This window comes from Ranitomeya imitator, chromosome 1 (assembly GCF_032444005.1).
Source record: "Ranitomeya imitator isolate aRanImi1 chromosome 1, aRanImi1.pri, whole genome shotgun sequence".
In the NCBI taxonomy this organism is placed as follows: Eukaryota; Metazoa; Chordata; class Amphibia; order Anura; family Dendrobatidae; genus Ranitomeya; species Ranitomeya imitator.
In genome coordinates, this window is record NC_091282.1 from 1208647282 (window position 1) to 1208667316 (window position 20035).

Sequence of the window (20035 nt, forward strand, 5' to 3'; positions counted from 1 at the left end):
TCGGTGACTGGGCCACCGTTGACTGCTTTCATGCCAGGTGGAGACTGAGCCTACCCTGAAATAAAAAAACATTACTATTAGATCTTTTAATGAGTGCACCCATTAGCTTGGCATCTTAGTACACCTTTGATTAAATACCGTCTAATCAAAGGTTCTCGAGTTCTCTCTTCTGTAGCTCTCTAGAGGTGTCAGAAAACAAATCAAATATTATGGATTGTCAAATACAAACTCAAACCTGCTTTGTAACAAACTTGACAATACCTTGATGTGCTGGCACTTGCTTCCTGCATTATTTCTTCCCATGATTGTAGGACCAGCGAGTGACCATAGCAGGTATTTTCGTGGTAGTTTCTTTCTGGCGTTTCATTAGTGTCCTAGATACCTGGCAAACAAATCTTTTTCTGTGTCTTTAAGGGTACCGTCACACAGTGCAATTTTGATCGCTACGACGGCACGATTTGTGACGTTGCATCGTCACTTAATTATCGTTTCAAACATCGTAGACTGCGGTCACACTACACGATGCACGGCGCTGAAGCGATAAAATCATGACGTATTTGCGATGTAGAAGTCGTATGGGACAGTCGTACGGTCGTGTCACACAAGACGATTCAGAGCAAATTTTGCATAATCTGTGCATGACGTTGTTCACTAGGGGCGTGTTGTGCTACTAGCTAGTGTGCTGATAGGCCAAAGGTTCTGTGCACACAATTGGTTGGAAAATTTGTCACCTGAGCGCTATTGTTCCCAATGCCACCTCACTGCTTTCAAAATTTCCTTTCTTCACTTCGTACTTGGACACTTGGTGGACCTGGACATCGGAATTTTGTACTGCGCTGAATATACCACGCTTTGCACCGCTGCTTCGAGGTATGTAAACCGCTTGGGCGTGGTGGATGGAACGCTGTATGGTCGGCATGAGTGCTTCGTTCCACCGCTGAAGCGAAGCGGATGGTACACTGTTGTGACTGGAGGGCTACAATGTGGCAGATGGTACGCTGTTGTGACTGTTTGTGACTGGTCGTGACTGGTGGGCTACAGCGTGGTAGATGGAACTCAGTTTGGTCGGCATGACCGCTTCGTTCCGCCGCTGAAGCGATGCGGATGGTACGCTGTTGTGACTGGTTATGACCGGTTGTGTCTGGTGAGCTACAGCGTGGCAGATGGTACAATGTATGGTCACCATGAGCGCTTTGTGTGGCTGCTGTAGGGAAGCGGGCGGTACACTGTTTTGGGTTATGGTGGCCTATGGCGTGGCAGATGGAACAAGCGATGCGGATGGTACGCTGTTGTGACTGTTTGTGACTGGTCGTGACTGGTGGGCTACAGCGTGGTAGATGGAACGCAGTTTGGTCGGCATGACCGCTTCGTTCCGCCGCTGAAGCGATGCGGATGGTACGCTGTTGTGACTGGTTATGACCGGTTGTGTCTGGTGAGCTACAGCGTGGCAGATGGTACAATGTATGGTCACCATGAGCTCTTTGTGTGGCTGCTGTAGGGAAGCGGGCGGTACACTGTTTTGGGTTATGGTGGCCTATGGCGTGGCAGATGGAACAAGCGATGGTAGGCATGAGCGCTTTGTGTGGCTGCTGTTGTTAAGCGTTTGGCACACTGGCACAAGTATTGTTTAAAGGACTCTTTGTCAACCGTGTAATTTTTTTTTATAATTATTTTTCAGATGTCAAATCGTGTGGAGTTCATCAGGGATTTCATCGAGATTTACCAGTCTTTTCCCTGCCTCTGGAAAATCAAATCTCCAGACTATTGTAACAGGGAAAAGAGGAGGGAGGGTTACTTAAAGCTCATTGAGCTTTACAATCGTCATGCACCAGAAGAGGCAGCAAACGAAGCGGTTATTAAAAAGAAAATCCAGGCGCTCCGCACGGTGTGGAGGAAGGAGCTGAACAAGGTTCTTCAGACTACAAGGTCCGGAGCTTCCACTGAAGATGTTTATGTGCCAAAACTTTGGTATTTTGAACATCTTAATTTTCTGAGGGACCAAGAGGTGCCACGGACTTCCACGTGTCTTCGCTTGTTGGCACCTGTGGAACAAATAGTTTCGGAGAACCACGCCGAGCAGGAGTCACAAGGGTTACAAGTAAGTAGCTCTTTGGACGAAAGTTCACCAATGTGTCCTATAATTACATAAATTTTCTCTGCATTTTATGTTTTATACTTCTGATTATCACATCAGTTTGAAGTTATTACAAAAACATGTACACATAAGTAACCCTGTCGCAGTCAAGTATTATATGGGGAACTTAATATGTATGAAATGGAGATATATGTAAACCATACCATCTAAGCAATATAGAAAATAGTATTGCTTCAAGCTGCCGATGTACTCTTGTTGAGACTATTTAGACTATAAAATATTCATCAGGTTCCCCTAGCAGTCAGAACAGTGTAGTTCAAAGTATTAAATAAAAGGGAGGGTTAAAGAATATTACTAAGCTTAAAATATATTATAACCTTTTTTTTACCTACTACGAATATATAGTTTGGATGCGGTTATGGTGGTACAACTTTTTGTTGCCGGGTTCATAACTTTTTTTTTTTTCCCCCCCAGGATGACAGTGCGCAGGACAGTACACTGGACTGTTCACAGGACTGCACGACAACTGATTTAGTGGAGGCTGCACCTGCCAGGACTCAATCGAGGCAAGGTCCAAGAAAACGGAAAGCCACCTCAGACGCCTCGCATGAACTATTGAGCCTTGCAAAGAAGGTGTTGACAAGCAATGTTAGCCCTGCGTTGCAGGGGTTTGGACACTATGTGGTTGACAAACTGGCCAAAATGGACGAGAACCAAAGAACACTAGCAGAGCGTCTGATTATGGAAGCAGTAAACAAGGGTACAGATGGCGATTTGGACAAGAACACTTGTTTGGTCTCTTCCCGGCCAATACAGCGGACAGAGCCATCAAATTACAATGGTTGGTCACAGTGTCAGACATCGATGCGACACAATGCTCACGTTTCCCACTTCGGCCAGCCACCCCCTAATAACTCCTACACGCCAATACCGTCACATATGGCTTCGCCCATCAGGCACCAAAGTTATCAGCCGCAACAATTGTCGTATCATAATTTGTGATTTCCTCACTTCTTTTACATTCCTTTTTATTTTATTGTCTTGTTAAAATAATGTTTCAAATAAAAGCTTTTGTTAGAAATTCTATCACTACTTTTTGATTGGTGTGTCTCGATCACAGCACTGTATGAGGGCACAAATTAACGTACCAAATTCATGTACAGTTAACTAATACAAAAAAAGGAATGATAGTTAAACTAAATATTTTTATTGTAACAACCAAAAATGTATTATTGGCCCGCCTACAACTGCTGGCACATGTCCCGCAGCTTCTGCAGCTCCTCCATTGCCACATTGTGCTGCTCCTGAATACGCGCCATAGTGTGGATTAGCCTTTCTATACCGGCTTCCAGATCACAGAGACAAAATGGGTCCACAGCACAGTATGAGGGCAGAAATTAACGTAACAAACTAATGTAAACTTAACTAAAACAAAGAAAAAATGAATATTAGTTTAAATAATTTTTTTTAATTTAACAACATAACATTTTTAAAACCAGTAATACTATTTAGTATTGTCCCCCCTACAACTGGTGGCACATGTCCTTTATCTTCTGCAACTCTACGATTGCCAGATTCTGCTGCTTGTGAATGTGCGCCAGAGTCTCGTACAGCCTTTCAATCCTGGCTTTTACATCCAGGATGGTCACACTGCCGGCTGCTGTTGGTGACAAAGCATAAAAACCTAACATTAATACCACAGTATTATCCTGATAGTGGACTGTGATCACATCCCCATAATAGCGTACAGGATGAATTAAACATCTGAGGCGGCGGAAGGCTCTGAAACGGCCCTTGCTGTACAGGGTTACATAGAGAGAGGCAGTGAGTGACAATCTTTAACGTGTAGGGAAAACTTACGTGGCAAGACCTCGTCTGGGGACATATTCTCCGAAAGAGAGAAGCCCGGAAGAGCATCAGGGGGACAGTACTGCGGTGACTGGGATGCCTCGGGGTGGCGGCGCTGTTTCTTTGCCTCTTTTAATGGAAAAAAAGGTGCTGTCAGCATTCATAAATAAATAATTTTTTAGAAGAGGGAAGAGGGGACCTGCCACCAAATCCTCATCACATTATTGTGTGAACCTACTAGGGTGTTGAGCCGTTGACCCTGAGGGCGCACGGACATCGGAGGCGGGGTGGGAAGCCTCGTGGCTGCGACGCTGTGTTTTTGCCTCTGTGAAAGGAAAAAAATAAAAATTTTTAAACATAAATGGCAACAGTGACTGCAGGTGGGGGGGGGGGATCGAGGGGACCTGCCACCAAATCCTCATCACATTATTGTGTTAACCTACTAGGATCTGTTGTTGACCCGGAGGGCACTGGGACAGAAGAGGCCGTGTGGGATGCCTTGTGGCGGCGGCGCTGTCTCTTGGCCTCTGTGAAGGAAAAAAAAAAGTTTGGTCAGCAGAAAGCTGTGCCACATAGTGCTCTTCACCGTTCAAACTGCCCCATAGCTGTGACACATAGTGGTTCTGCAACGTTCAAACTGCCCCATAGCTGTGACACTTTGTGGCTCTGCAACGTTCAAAGTGCCCCATAGCTGTGACACATAGTGGCTCTGCAACGTTCAAACTGCCCCATAGCTGTGACACATAGTGGCTCTGCAACGTTCAAACTGCCCCAATAGCTGTGACACTTTGTGGCTCTGCAACGTTCATACTGGCCCAAAGGCCTATGCAAATCCATGCAGCGTACCCCCCATTCCCATGAATCACCCAATTAACCCTTCTGCGTGCCCTAATTTTGGGTACCTGCGTACTGACCTCTGCGAATCTCCTTGCGAAGCTCCTGCAGGCGCTCTGGGCTTTTGGACTTCAGATCGCCCCATTTTTTCACAATCTGGGCCTTACTGCGAGTTATCCCAAACCGCTTCCTGAGGCCCTCAGACACCACACGGACAACTTCGTCCTTGTGCTGGTTGCGGTGCAGCACCAGCCCTGTTGTTTCATACTGCATCCGATCCATTGTTCCAATAAGGAACTTGAGCTCTGGGATGCCCATAGGAGGATCACGGCGACTGGCAGCCATTATCAGGATGTCAGGGATCCAAAACAAGCTAGCGCAGGCACGCCGGAACGCTGTAACGTCATCACGCCGTCATAGACCACGAGCGTACATTACGTCACGCTCCGGCGTTATATAACCATCCTTCGAACGGCTTTTACTATGTGCGTTCATTCCGTACCGCTCATGCGTCACAAATGTGACGCTGTCCATAAACTGCAACGCTATTGCGAAGCCGATCTGGCGGCAGGACGGCGTAGTCAAGCTCCTCCTGTGGGCGTTGCTGTTCAGGGTCATTCCATCTAAAATGGCGGCGAGAATGCGTTCTGCTCCGCTGGGGCAGCCAGAGCTCCTTTTTTTTATTAGTCAGATGGATGCCCTGGATTATGAGGGTCAGGAGAGCCGCCCTGCCCACCCACACATCCACAAGCGGGAAGTGCTTGGCCACATTACCAGAATGATGGAGAGGAGGTTTGGCGTCTGCCGCAGTCAGCTTCAGCTGCGTAAAAAATGGGCTGACCTCCGCTATAAAATGCCACAAATGTTTGCTGAGTTGCGTGCGGAGGCAAGGCGAGGCAAGTACTAGTATGGGGGGATTGGGAGATGCACGCTGTCAGGAGGGGGGGGGGGTTTGTGAGGGAGGCTTGCGCTCATGGTTGCCAACTTCACCTCAAATGCATTAAAACACATGCCCCGTTTTTTAAAAATTTAGTTATTTTCCAAGCAGAATATGCGTTGTCCGTGAGAAAACTTGTCGGGTTCCCTAATCTCAACCACCATCTTGAAATTATTAAGATGTCCGTAATTTTTAGTTTCTCAATTGACCAAAAATATTATCGGAGGAGGGTGGCCTACTGATGAAATGATACGTTTTCCAAAGACAGGAAGACCATTGAACACCAGAGCCCACAGACATGTCAGAGTATCGCACCCCTGTAAAGTGTGATCTCTATTTTATGTTTCAGTATATTGTAAGCTTTGATCTGCAGCACTCAACATTTGTGTGTAAACATTGTGATTCTTTACTTTAGGTGTAGAGAGACAGCGGCGGCGGCAAGTCAGACACACCATTGCCACCAGTACCCCATCTTCAGACACCAGTGGGAGCCCACAGTCCGGGACATCACGTAAGTTCACAATCATTGATTGCATTTTTTTTAACATCACACGGGACATAACAGGGTAGCTGAAATATTTGAAGACATTACAGACGCAGTAATGACCCAGCGGCCTAACACGCCTCCACCATCTGTTGCGACCATGCACCCTCGCACCCCTGTGAAGTGTTATATAAATTTTATGTTTCAGTATATTGTTAGCTTTGATCTGCAGCACTCTACATGTGTATTTAAAGATTGCGTTTGTTAACTTTATGTGTAGAGAGACAGCGGCGGCAACAGGTACCTGCCATTGCCAGCAGCACCACAGCATCCACCACCAGCGGGAGCCCACAGTCCGTGACGTCACGTAAGTTAACAATCATTGATTACAGTTTTTCAACTGCATACGGGACATAAGAGGGTAGCGGAAATATTTGAATACATTACAGACGCAGTAATGACCCAGCGGCCTACCACGCCTCCACCAGACAGCAGACGGCCTCGCACCCCTACACCACCCTCAACACCTCCCTTCCGACACTCCTCTTCCTCCCCCGGGTCGCCGGCATTCTCCCCAGAAGCTAACATACGTAAGTGACCAAAACAGCGAGCGCTTCCCAACGGCGTGTTCCATAGTTAACCAGATCTGTTATTATTTCCTTTTCGGTGCTGCAGCAGTGTCCAGATCGCTGGGATGGGAAATTAGCACCTCTGGTTCTGGCAATGAGGAACCGGCGTCCCTTCTCCGTAAGTATCAACATAATACGAGTGGTTTTCTGCTGGATGTCACAATAGACAACTAAAACTGTAAAATTTAATAAAATTAACATCGCCCTGTGGTGCCAGACCAAATAGAAATTTACAACACACAAAATTTGGTCCTGCCACAGAGGTCGAGATGTATTTTCAGCGGATTCAACGTTGGTTCTCCAACCTCTTCTATCCACAGATCCGCCCACCGTAAGAGAGCTCCTGGCGAGACAATTGCGCCTGGAGCGGACAGCAGCGCTCCTGCAGCAGACAGCAGCGCTCCTCCAGAGTCAAGTAGAGCAGCAGGGCGTGACGCTGCGACACCTCTTGGGCCGTGGAAGGAGATAATTTTTTTTTTTTTGGTTATGTTATATTTAGTTGTTAAATAATTTTAAACCAAGAAATTGTTACAAAAAAAACCAAAAATCTTCGCATTCTTTCTTTAATGTTTACCAAGCTATAAGGGTTAACAGCACCATTTAATAGGCATCACATTTACTTTAAGTTAGAGAGGTTTATATGACAGCAAAGCAAAAAAAAAATTTTTTTTATACGGCGCGATCCTGCCAGGGTACAGCTCCAGAACCATTAAAGTACTGACAGTATTTTTCGCGACAGTCCCTTGCATCGTCTGCCAGATCCAAGTGCTTGAAGAGCTGTAAAATTATCAGGTTGTGTACGCCATTCCCCGGGCACAATATCTCCGGTTCTTGCGTCCACTGCATCAATAAACGAAGGAGGAGAATAGGAGCTCGTATCATGACGTCTCAGGAAATTATGGAGCACACAGCATGCCAAAACCACAAAGTCTATAGACGGCAGCTTCAAGTTGATAGCTGTGTGGAACACTCTAAACCGATTTGCCATAATCCCAAAGGCATTTTCAACCACACGACGGGCCCTCGACAACCGGTAATTAAAGATTCTGCGCTCCGGTGTGAGTGTTCTCTGTGCAAATGGCTTCAGCAAATGTGGATGAAGAGGGAAAGCTTCATCAGCGATGAAGACAAAATTTAGGTTTGCTTTTGTGTCTTCATTTAGTGGCAACAGCAGTTCATTGTTCCTCAAGCTTTCCCCAAATGAAGTGTGTTCAAAAACACCACCGTCGGAGACTCGACCATTCATGCCAACATCTACATCGACAAACTCATAGTTCGCATTGACAAGGGCCATGAGGATCACACTGAAATATCCTTTGTAGTTGAAAAAGAAGGATCCAGAGTTGGCTGGTTGCGTGATGCGCACATGCTTTCCATCTAATGCACCACCGCAGTTTGGAAACTGCCACAGCTCATCAAAATCGGAAGCAATCCTCTTCCAGTCATCCGCCGTCTTGGGAAACTGCAAGATGAGAAGGAAACATGTACAAATTAGGTCAAATATATTATGCACATACACTCTCATGTGGACATCCTACAGTGATTGAGGCGCAGTATGGATTAGTATAACAAAGTCAACAACCCTGAGTATGCAGGCAGCCATTTTATCAGATGGCTTCGGTGACTCAGAGGGGGTGCTAAACAATATATCTAAATTATATAATCAATAAAATTAGGTTGGGAGCATCAAATAAAAGAAGGGTGGCGCAGGGTTGGAGCAGCACATATCAGAATGGAGCCGCAAAATGGTAGCAGCACATGTCAGAATGGAGGCGCAGGATCACAGCAGCACATGTCTGAATGGGGACGCAGGATGGGAGCAGCACATGATAGGATGTAGAACATATACCAATAGAAATGCGCGTAAACAGGGCGTAGAACGGGTTAAATAGCTAGTATAATATATCGACATAACACAGCAGCCAATAAAATATAGTAGTACCTCCATATAATGCCTTAAGCTCTGCACAATGGCCTCGCATGTCTCCGGAATCACAACGCTCAGGAAAGGTCTGGAAACAGCAGCGGAAAACTGCAAATCCTGAAGAGACCTTCCTGTTGCCAGGAACCGCAGTGTCACCGCCAACCTTTCATCCACGGGCACGGCTGCACGCATCGGCGTATCACACCTTTGTATGAGTGGCATAACAGCAGACAGTATTATTTTGAAGGATTCCTCCGACATCCGAAGGTAGTTTCTGAAATCATGAGGGTTATTGTCACGTAACGCTCTTATGAGACCCATGTGTGACAATGAGGATCTTTTCTGCAGCCAGCTCCGGGTCCACATGCGACGTTTTCGTTTAGGACGTCTCTCCTCTTGGAGACGTGCTGCCTGAAACACCAGGGCAGCAGCAACAACAGAACTCTCATCGGAAGTGAGCATAGTTCCTAAAAAGAAATCAAACGTACAATAAATACATGTGCTTACAAAACAATGTTCTGACCATTGATCTAATAACTATATATTTTACTACTGGTATTAAATGGAGCAGTCAACCATCTCGATCTGTAAAAGAATTAATTGGGCCACGCTACAGCTGTGTACCTGAGGTTCTCAGGCCTACCCTACTCTCCATAAAGGAACAATCGACCACGCTACAGCGTTTATCCACGTTGAAGCGCAACATATGCTACGCTGAAGCGTTATACATACCTTTTGCGGTAAAAGTCTAGTAGTAGAAGAAAAGTCCAGGAAATCCAGCGAATTTAGGAGTTCTGTTTACAGCACGTGCTACAGAGAGAAATGAATAGCGCGCTCGAGAGCTCCGGTTTTATCCGCTGGGAACAATAGTCCTTTGTCGAATGAGCGCACAGTATTGTACCGCCCAATCAGCACTTGGGAGGTGGAGAATTCAGCGCTCCTACGTAGCCAACTCCTCCGCCCTTTACATCGTATACAATATCGTGCACACCTTTGTTACACTATGCGATCATGCCGCCACAGCGGGACACTAGACGACGAAAGAAAGTTTCAAACGATGTGCTACGACGTACGATTCACAGCGGGGTCCCGGATCGCAGGAGCGTGTCACACACTGCGATATCGTACCTATATCGCTCGAACGTCACAAATCGTGCCGTCGTAGCGATCAAAATTGCACTGTGTGACGGTACCCTAAGTCTTGAGATGGTCTAGGATTCAATTACCTTCCTAATCATTTGGCTGGTGACTAGGGTAAGCTCAAACCTAGAATGGAATGTAGAGAACCAAACAAATGTAGAGCTCTTCACACAGACTTTCAGGAATATTTTAGACCTTCTAAATCTTACTTCTCATGGTAACGCATAATGTGATTGGAGACATTACAGATGGTGTTACTTGTGGTGGATAGGAAGAAAGTATTGTGTGTGTGGCTTGACCAGATTGGGTCGCAGTTTCTGTAAATGCACGTTGAATCACTGTAAAAACAAAAACAAACATGGTAAGATGGAAAATCCCAGAGTCTTCTCAAAGTATCCTTTCTTCAGAGACCATCTTACTTCAATTGGAGTAAGCGCCAAGCAGGCCACTTGTGCAGAGGTTTTGTGCACCTTGACCCTGCCGACTATGAAGTCCTGCCCCTCATATGTGTGAGGCCTCCGCACAACCCACTCTGAAACCTGTGTAAAGACAGATTATAAAGTTTGTAACAGGTATCATGTAAGATAATGTAAGCTTGTCAGCAGACCTTTCACTCCTCATGGTATCTGAATTTTTTTGTTACTATATTCCCTCAGAATTGTAAAGTGCTGTGAAATATGTTGGCGCTATGTAAACGAAATTCTTATTATAAGGCAGAGGAGATGGCTACTTAGAGATTTCTTTCAACGCCTGTCCTTTGTCCATGCTTTAACCCCAGTAGGGTCTGCAGGTAATCCAGGACGTTTAGCTGATATTCATTTTTCTTGCTACCACATTGGATATATCTGAGTGGTTTCAAAAACAATGGCTTGGCCACATCTAGAATCTTCAAATAGTGTGCTGGTGTCAAATGTGGTGATAATGTGTCTAAGATCTAAGATGGATAAAGCATATGGTAGTTAAATAAGGCCATGTGAAAACCCTGGGGACAAGTGTGATTCTAACAAAACATGCACAAATTCATGTAAGCACATAACTTGCCTGTTGATGACACCTCCTGTGAGACACCTTTTGCCAGCATAGTCTGGATATCCTTGGTCGCGCCTTCAAAGATTTTAAATGATTTACACAGCTGCAGGTTTTCAAGGGTCAAATTGGTTCCTCATAGCTGATAACGCACAAATCTTAATGTGTTTTAAATAATTGCATGCTGTCTGGCTTGAGTCCAATTTCCTGCAGGTTGATAAAGACTGTGCCTTCGCAATGTCCTTAACAAAATCCAAACTCGCACAGTATTTATTCATGTAGTATAGGAATCTGGAGATGTCTGCAACCTCATGCTTGACCTTCCTTAGGCTAGGTTCACATTGCGTTAGGGCAGTCAGCTTAGCGCATAGTGCTACGGACTGCGCTAACGCAATGTCCCAAAAGGGATCGCGTTTGCTGATCCCGCTAGCACAGATGTCAGATCTGCGCTAGCGAGGAACGGACCGCGAACGCTGCAAGCAGCGTTCAGGGTCCGTCACTCAATTGACGGCACATCTCTAGCGCACGCCCAATGTGGGCGTGCGCTAGCGATGCGTTCATTACAGGCAATGGCGGCGTTAACGGACTACATAACACCGCGTTATGCCACGGTGTAACGTGGTCCGTTACACGTACCGCCATAACGCTATGTGAACCTAGCCTTACTGACATGTTTTTATTTAAATAATCCAATTCTTAAAAGGTTTTTCAGATTACTATCTTTAAAACGTTTATACAAACCAGCTTTTTTTTCCCTTTTTTAATTTTTCTGTCTTCTCTTTAGAACTCTGTTGGATGAAAACAGTTAAGACTTGTTGTGTTTTTTTCTCATAATCTGTAAAATGAAACAGACTGAATATTCCTGATCTGTTCAGTTCCTCATCAGAGCAGATATCCGATTCCTGCTCATCAGAGAGGATGGTTTATTCCTCACCAGACTCTTCATCCTTGTCATAGTCTCCATCCTCTTCATCACTCTGGTCTTCATGAAGATCCATCATCTCAGGAACCATGAGAGCTGGACTACCCACAATTGCCTCTTCACATCCCTCGACTTTGAGCAACAGGACTCACCAGTTGTTAATCAGCATTGATGTGGATGGAGCCTCTTCCTCAGTCATATCTGGTGAGCCCTGTTCCTCCATCAGCATTGATATGGATGGACCTTCTTCCTCAGTCCTAAAGTTAGTATGACCAACACCAAACATCATTTTGTACATATAGAGGAGATATACCAAATGCACAAAATAGATTATATGTAGCTATTACTCTCTGCCATCCTGATTCTCCATCTGAGTGTATCTAATGAAAAGACAAAGCATAAACTCACTATACAGGTGATCTCTGGTGGTCTTCTCTATAATTTACATATATACATATACATGCATACCTCTCGCTTTCTTGGGCAACTTCTAACTCCTCTTCACATTCCTCTGCAGGTGCTTCGTCAGTCTGCTCCTCTTCAGTTCTGTAAATTATAAAAATCCACCTCATTACAGGACATGCATATAAAATAGTGATTAGTTAGGTGGGGTCAAAAGCAACCCGATCTGACCAAAAATCAGGGATCAACCTTAACCCTAAACCCTACCTGCCAAAAGATCCTGATCCATCCTGAAGTTGGGCCGATCAGATTGTTCAACACTAATATTGGTTAGTATTAAAACAGTCATGTGATATATCCAGAACTTTGACAGACTAAAGTGGAGCCTACATGGCCGCACTTGGCTTGCGGATTATGAGGAACCCTCAATCCTCTAGGAAAGGGATCATGTTCGCCGATGTTCAAAATGACACAATCTCCTTATATTCAATTGTTAACCCTTTGGCTGCGATGTTGTGAATTCTGTCCCTTGCATCAGAGTAGCTGTCCTCTCCTTTGCGTAATTCTGCTTCATGCACAGTTCCTGGAGATGGTTGTCCAGTCGGTCTGTTACTTTATAGCAGACTGGGCAGGTCAGGTGCATATCTGTTATGAACTGGTGGTTTAGGAGCAACATGGGACGAGCTCTGAAGGAGGTGGTACCTGTACTGACCGCAGTTCCTAAGCTTAACACAACACTAGCAGTAGCCGTGGGATGTTCATGTCACTCCCTAGACACCTCGTCACAGCCGAGAACTAACTACCCCTAAAGATAGAAACAGGAAAGCTATCTTGCCTCAGAGAAAATCCCCAAAGGATAGACAGCCCCCCACAAATAATGACTGAGTGGAGAGGGAAATGACATACGTAGAATGAAACCAGGATATAGCAGAGGAGGCCAGTCTAGCTAGATAGATAGAACAGGACAGAATACTGTGCGGTCAGTATTAAAAACTAGAAAAATCCACAGAGTTTACAAAAATCTCCACACCTGACTAAAGGTGTGGAGGGTAAATCTGCCTCCCAGAGCTTCCAGCTTAACTGAATAAATCCATACTGACAAGCTGGACAAAAAACATAGAATGTACAGAACAATTAAGTCCACAACACGTGGACAGAAAAGAGCAAAGCAAGGACTTATCTTGCTGAAATGGTCAGGATTTCAGGGAAATCCAAGCAGAGATGTGAATCCAACCAGGAACCATTGACAAGTGGCACTGGCTGAAGGAAAGAGGCAGGCAAAAATAGCCGAGCAGAAAGACAATCAGTGGAAGCAGCTGCAGACTGCTAAATCCAAGGAGCAGCCATTCCACTTAAAACCACCGGAGGGAGCCCAAGAGCGGAATCCACAACAGTATCCCCCCCTTGAGGAGGGGTCACCGAACCCTCACCAGAGCCCCCAGGCCGATCAGGACGAGCCAAGTGAAAAGCACGAACCAAAATCGGCGGCATGGACATCGGAGGCAACAACCCAAGAATTATCCTCCCGGCCATAACCCTTCCACTTGACAAGATACTGAAGCCTCCGCCTCGAAAAACGAGAATCCAAAATTTTCTCAACCTCATATTTCAACTCTCCCTCAACCAACACCGGGGCAGAAGGATCAACCGAGGGAACAACGGGCACCACATATCTCTATAACAAAGATCTATGGAAAACATTATGAATGGCAAAAGAGGCTGGAAGGGCCAAACGAAAAGACACCGGATTGATAATTTCAGAAATCTTATAAGGACCAATAAACTTGGCTTAAACTTAGGGGAAGAAACCTTCATAGGAACATGACGAGAAGACAACCAAACCAAATCCCCCACACGAAGCCGGGGACCAACACACCGACGGCGGTTAGCAAAACGTTGAGCCTTTTCCTGAGACAACGTCAAATTGTCTACCACCTGAGTCCAAATCTGCTGTATCCTGTCCACCACAGAATCCACACCAGGACAATCAGAAGGCTCAACCTGCCCCGAAGAAAAACGAGGATGAAAACCAAAATTACAAAAGAAAGGTGAAACCAAAGTAGCCGAACTAGCCCTATTATTAAGGGCAAACTCGGCCAACGGCAAGAAAGCCACCCAATCATCCTGATCAGCAGACACAAAGCATCTCAAATAGGTTTCCAAGGTCTGATTAGTTCGCTCAGTTTGGCCATTTGTCTGAGGATGAAACGCCGAAGAAAAAGACAAATCAATGCCCATCCTAGCACAAAAGGCCCGCCAAAACCTAGAAACAAACTGGGAACCTCTGTCAGACACAATATTCTCCGGAATGCCATGCAAACGAACCACATGCTGAAATAACAATAGAACCAAATCTGAGGAGGAAGGCAACTTAGGCAAAGGTACCAGATGGACCATTTTAGAGAACCGGTCACAAACCACCCAGATAACAGACATCTTCTGGGAAACAGGAAGATCCGAAATAAAATCCATGGAAATATGCATCCAGGGCCTCTCAGGGACCGGCAAAGGCAAAAGCAACTCACTAGCGCGGGAACAGCAAGGCTTGGCCCGGGCGCAAGTCCCACAGGACTGCACAAAAGCACGCACATCCCGCGACAAGGAAGGCCACCAAAAGGACCTAGCAACCAAATCTCTGGTACCAAAAATCCCAGGATGACCAGCCAACACTGAACAATGAACCTCAGAAATTACCTTACTTGTCCATCTATCAGGAACAAACAGCTTCCCCACTGGACAGCGGTCAGGTTTATCAGCCTGAAATTCCTGAAGCACCCGCCGCAAATCAGGGGAGATGGCAGAAAGAATCACCCCTTCCTTAAGAATGCCAACCGGCTCAAGGACTCCAGGAGAATCAGGCAAAAAACTCCTAGAGAGGGCATCAGCCTTAACTTTCTTAGATCCCGGAAGATACGAGACCACAAAATCAAAACGGGAGAAAAACAGGGACCATCGAGCCTGTCTAGGGTTCAGCCGCTTGGCCAACTCGAGGTAAATCAGATTCTTATGATCAGTCAAGACCACAACGCGGTGCTTGGCTTCCTCAAGCCAATGTCGCCACTCCCCAAATGCCCACTTCATAGCCAACAACTCACGATTGCCGACGTCATAATTGCGCTCCGCAGGCGAAAACTTTCTGGAAAAAAAAAAGCACACGGTTTCATCAAAGAACCATCAGAATTCCTCTGAGACAAAACGGACCCTGCCCCAATCTCAGAAGCGTCAACCTCAACCTGAAAAGGAAGAGAAACATCCGGCTGACGCAACACAGGGGCAGAAGTAAATCGGCGTTTAAGCTCCTGAAAGGCCTCAACAGCCGCAGAGGACCAATTAGTCACATCAGCGCCTTTCTTCGTCAAATCAGTAAGGGGCTTAACTACACTGGAAAAGTTGGCAATGAAACGGCGATAGAAATTAGCAAAGCCCAAAAATTTCTGAAGGCTCTTCACAGATGTGGGTTGAATCCAGTCATGAATGGCTTGGACCTTAACAGGATCCATTTCCATAGACGAGGGAGAAAAAATAAAACCCAAAAAAGAGACCTTCTGAACTCCGAATAGGCACTTAGACCCCTTCACAAATAAAGCATTATCACGAAGGATCTGGAATACCATCCTGACCTGCTTCACATGAGACTCCCAATCATCGGAAAAAATCAAAATATCATCCAAATACACAATCATGAATTTATCAAGGTAATTGCGGAAAATATCATGCATGAAGTACTGAAATACAGAAGGAGCATTAGAAAGCCCGAAAGGCATCACAAGATATTCAAAATGGCCTTCGGGCGTATTAAATGCAGTTTTCCATTCGTCACCCTGTTTAATACGAACAAGATTATATGCCCCTCGAAGGTCAATCTTAGTAAACCAACTAGCCCCCTGAATCTGAGCAAACAAATCAGAAAGCAAAGGCAAGGGGTATTGGAATTTGACCGTGATCTTATTAAGAAGATGATAATCTATACAGGGTCTCAAGGAGCCATCCTTCAGCAACAAAAAAGAAACCCGCTCCCAATGGTGACGAAGACGGCCGAATATGCCCCTTCTCCAAAGACTCCTTAACATAACTCCGCATGGCGGCATGCTCTGGCACAGACAGATTGAAAAGTCGGCCCTTAGGGAACTTGCAGCCAGGAATCAAGTTAATAGCACAATCACAGTCCCTATGTGGAGGAAGGGAACTGGACTTGGGCTCATCAAATACATCCTGGAAATCCGACAAAAACTCAGGGACCTCTGAAGAGGGGGAAGAGGAAATTGACATCAAAGGAACGTCACTATGTACCCCTTGACAACCCCAGCTAGTCACAGACATAGTTTTCCAATCCAGCACCGGATTATGTTCCTGTAACCATGGAAAACCCAGTACAACAACATCATGCAGGTTATGCAACACCAGAAAACGGCAATCTTCCTGATGTGCTGGAGCCATGTACATGGTCAGCTGCGTCCAGTACTGAGGTTTATCCTTGGCCAATGGTGTAGCATCAATGCCCCTCAAAGGAATAGGGCTCTGCAAAGGCTGCAAGGAAAAACCACAGCGCCTGGCGAATTCTAAGTCCATTAAGTTCAGGGCAGCGCCTGAATCCACAAATGCCATAACAGAAAAGGACGATAATGAGCAAATCAAGGTCACAGACAAGAGAGATTTAGACTGTACAGTACTGATGGTAACAGACCTAGCGACCCTCTTAGTACGCTTAGTGCAATCAGAAATAACATGAGCAGAATCACCACAGTAAAAACACAGCCTATTCTGACGTCTGAATTCCTGCTGTTCTGCTCTAGTCAAAATCCTATCACATTGCATAGGCTTAGGACACTGCTCAGAGGACACTGCCATATGGTGCACAGCTTTGCGCTCGCGCAGACGCCGATCAATCTGAATAGCTAGAGACATAGATTCGCTCAAACCAGCAGGCGTAGGGAAGCCCACCATAACATCTTTAAGGGCTTCAGAAAGACCTTTTCTGAAAATTGCAGCCAGAGCATCCTCATTCCATTTAGTGAACACAGACCATTTTCTAAATTTCTGGCAGTATAATTCTGCCGCTTCCTGACATTGACACAGGGCCAACAGGGTTTTTTCTGCATGATCCACAGAATTAGGTTCGTCATACAATAATCTGAGCGCTTGAAAAAATGCGTCTACATTCAATAATGCCGGATCCCCTGATTCAAGGGAGAATGCCCAGTCCTGAGGGTCACCACGCAGCAGAGAGATGACAATTTTAACCTGCTTAATGGGATTACCAGAGGAACGGGGTTTCAAAGCAAAAAACAATTTGCAGTTATTTTTAAAGTTCAAAAACTTGGATCTGTCCCCAAAAAACAAATCAGGAGTAGGAATTTTAGGCTCTAAAGCCGGAGTCTGGACAACATAATCTTGGATACTCTGTACTCTTGCAGCAAGTTGATCCACACGAGAAAACAAACCCTGAGCATCCATGCCAGCGCCAAAATCCTGAACCACCCAGAGATCAAGAGGAAAAAAAAGACAAAACAGAGTGCAGAAAAAAAAATGGCTCAGAATTTTTTTTTCCTTCTTTTGAGATGCATTCAATTCATTTTTGGCCACTTGTACTGTTATGAACTGGTGGTTTAGGAGCAACATGGGACGAGCTCTGAAGGAGGTGGTACCTGTACTGACCGCAGTTCCTAAGCTTAACACAACACTAGCAGTAGCCGTGGGATGTTCATGTCACTCCCTAGACACCTCGTCACAGCCGAGAACTAACTACCCCTAAAGATAGAAACAGGGAAGCTATCTTGCCTCAGAGAAAATCCCCAAAGGATAGACAGCCCCCCACAAATAATGACTGTGAGTGGAGAGGGAAATGACATACGTAGAATGAAACCAGGATATAGCAGAGGAGGCCAGTCTAGCTAGAAAGATAGAACAGGACAGAATACTGTGCGGTCAGTATTAAAAAAATAGAAAAATCCACACAGAGTTTACAAAAATCTCCACACCTGACTAAAGGTGTGGAGGGTAAATCTGCCTCCCAGAGCTTCCAGCTTAACTGAATAAATCCATACTGACAAGCTGGACAAAAAACATAGAATGTACAGAACAATTAAGTCCACAACACGTGGACAGAAAAGAGCAAAGCAAGGACTTATCTTGCTGAACTGGTCAGGATATCAGGGAAATCCAAGAGAGATGTGAATCCAACCAGGAACCATTGACAAGTGGCACTGGCTGAAGGAAAGAGCCAGGCAAAAATAGCCGAGCAGAAAGACAATCAGTGGAAGCAGCTGCAGACTGCTAAATCCAAGGAGCAGCCATTCCACTTAAAACCACCGGAGGGAGCCCAAGAGCAGAACTCACAAAAGTGCCACTTACAACCACCGGAGGGAACCCAAGAGCGGAATTCACAACACATATCTATGCCCAAACTCCTCAGCAGACACTGAACCTCGACCTTCTGACAATGATCTGTGTTTAGGGCACTGAATGTATAGTGTAGTCAGATACAGAGGGTGGGCCATGAATGTGAATCAAAACTAAATGGTGAAACCGCTCCCACTAGGGGCTGTAATCAGAGTGGAGATTGAGCCAAGTGAATGCTGACAGATGGGACACCCTATCACAGAACATTACTTTTGTTTACCTTGTAATTTTGTGAATTCTAACTCCATATTTGGAAGCACAATCCTCTGATTCTAATGATGCTTGATTCACAAGTGGAGATGCGGCACTACTGTGGCATTGGTACATGGTCCTTCAGTGCCAGAACAATGGCAGATCTTAAAGATAACACACTGGGCATTATTAGTGCTAATTTTCTTTACACTACAGCGTTCGTACAGCTGAAAAATGGAGCATAAACTCAGTACAAAAAAAGCAAGGAGTCTAAGGGGATATGGGGATACAAGGGGGAGGGCAGTGATGGCACAATGGGGTGAGCTGTGTAGGGCTGGGAGCAGGCTTGTGTGGCAGTGTCGTCCTTTATATTTACTGGGATTATGTATTATATCCCCCAAACCTTCTATAACCTCTCCTGGTGCGCTCATTCTGCCCCGTGAATGAGCATTGTGCGTTTCACTTTGGAACACATATGGGAGAAACTGTCCCTTGTATATGCATTCCACAGTGGAGCACAAATGGGTGTAAGTATTGTAGGCCTCAGTGAGGTGAGGAAGGGGGCAGTGGCGTAGGAAGTGGGGTGCGGGGGGGGCGGTCCGCCCCGGGCGGCACAATGCGGGGGGCGGCCGGCGCTGCAGGAGAAGAAAAAAAAAAAAGACGCCCCTTTAAATCTTCGGGCGGCGCCGTCCGCCGCCACGACCAGGGCCAGCTCCCCCCACCACCGGACCCCGCCCCCCGCTCTATACTCACCTCTCCTGGTTCCTGCGGCGCCGGCAGCTGCAGCGTCCTCTGACTCTGCGACGTCTCAGAGCAGAGGGCGCGATGACGTCACTACTGTGCGCGCCGCTCTGCCTCTCTGTCCTGAGCGTCGCAGAGCCGGAGAGACGCTGACTGCACCGGACCTGCGCTAGGAACGGGAGAGGTGAGGATTTTACTTTTTTTTTTTTTTCTTTATGTCTGACTGTCTGGGGCTGGGGCAATGCTGGAGACCATGGGGCAGATTGCTGGACACACCGGGGCAGTACTGGAGACCATGGGGCAGAATGCTGGACACACTGGGGCAGTACAGGAGACTATGGGGCAGATTGCTGGACACACTGGGGCAATACAGGAGACCATGGGGCAGATTGCTGGACACACTGGGGCAATACAGGAGACCATGGGGCAGATTGCTGGACACACTGGGGCAATACTGGAGAC

General features: G+C 46.1%; 1 protein-coding gene and 2 long non-coding RNA genes across 4 annotated transcripts in view; all 3 read left to right on the top strand.

The window, feature by feature from the left end:
* Positions 1-20035, top strand: part of LOC138658376 (uncharacterized) — a 99636-nt gene that overhangs the window by 59942 nt on the left and 19659 nt on the right. The window contains exon 2 of one of the 2 annotated variants that reach the window (XR_011317477.1): positions 11793-12043. The exons of the other annotated variant lie outside the window; for it this stretch is intronic. This is a non-coding gene — a long non-coding RNA (uncharacterized lncRNA). The remainder of the gene's footprint in view (positions 1-11792; positions 12044-20035) is intronic. 2 annotated transcript variants of the gene reach the window in all.
* On the top strand, positions 1242-3097 carry LOC138657554 (uncharacterized). Its single transcript, XM_069745321.1, has 2 exons — positions 1242-2098; positions 2570-3097. The coding sequence occupies exons 1-2, from the start codon at positions 1679-1681 to the stop codon at positions 3095-3097; spliced, it is 948 nt and encodes a 315-aa protein (XP_069601422.1). The 5' UTR covers positions 1242-1678.
* Positions 6126-6779, top strand: LOC138658375 (uncharacterized). Its single transcript, XR_011317475.1, has 3 exons — positions 6126-6225; positions 6479-6565; positions 6648-6779. It is a non-coding gene; the product is annotated as an uncharacterized lncRNA (long non-coding RNA).

What these genes read in the sequence shown, in the direction of transcription:
- LOC138657554 (XM_069745321.1), top strand. Translation starts at nt 1,679, where the DNA reads ATGTCAAATCGTGTGGAGTTCATCAGGGATTTCATCGAGATTTACCAG. An exon ending in AGGAGTCACAAGGGTTACAA is followed by an intron (nt 2,099 to 2,569) that starts GTAAGTAGCTCT and finishes TTTCCCCCCCAG; the next exon opens with GATGACAGTGCGCAGGACAG.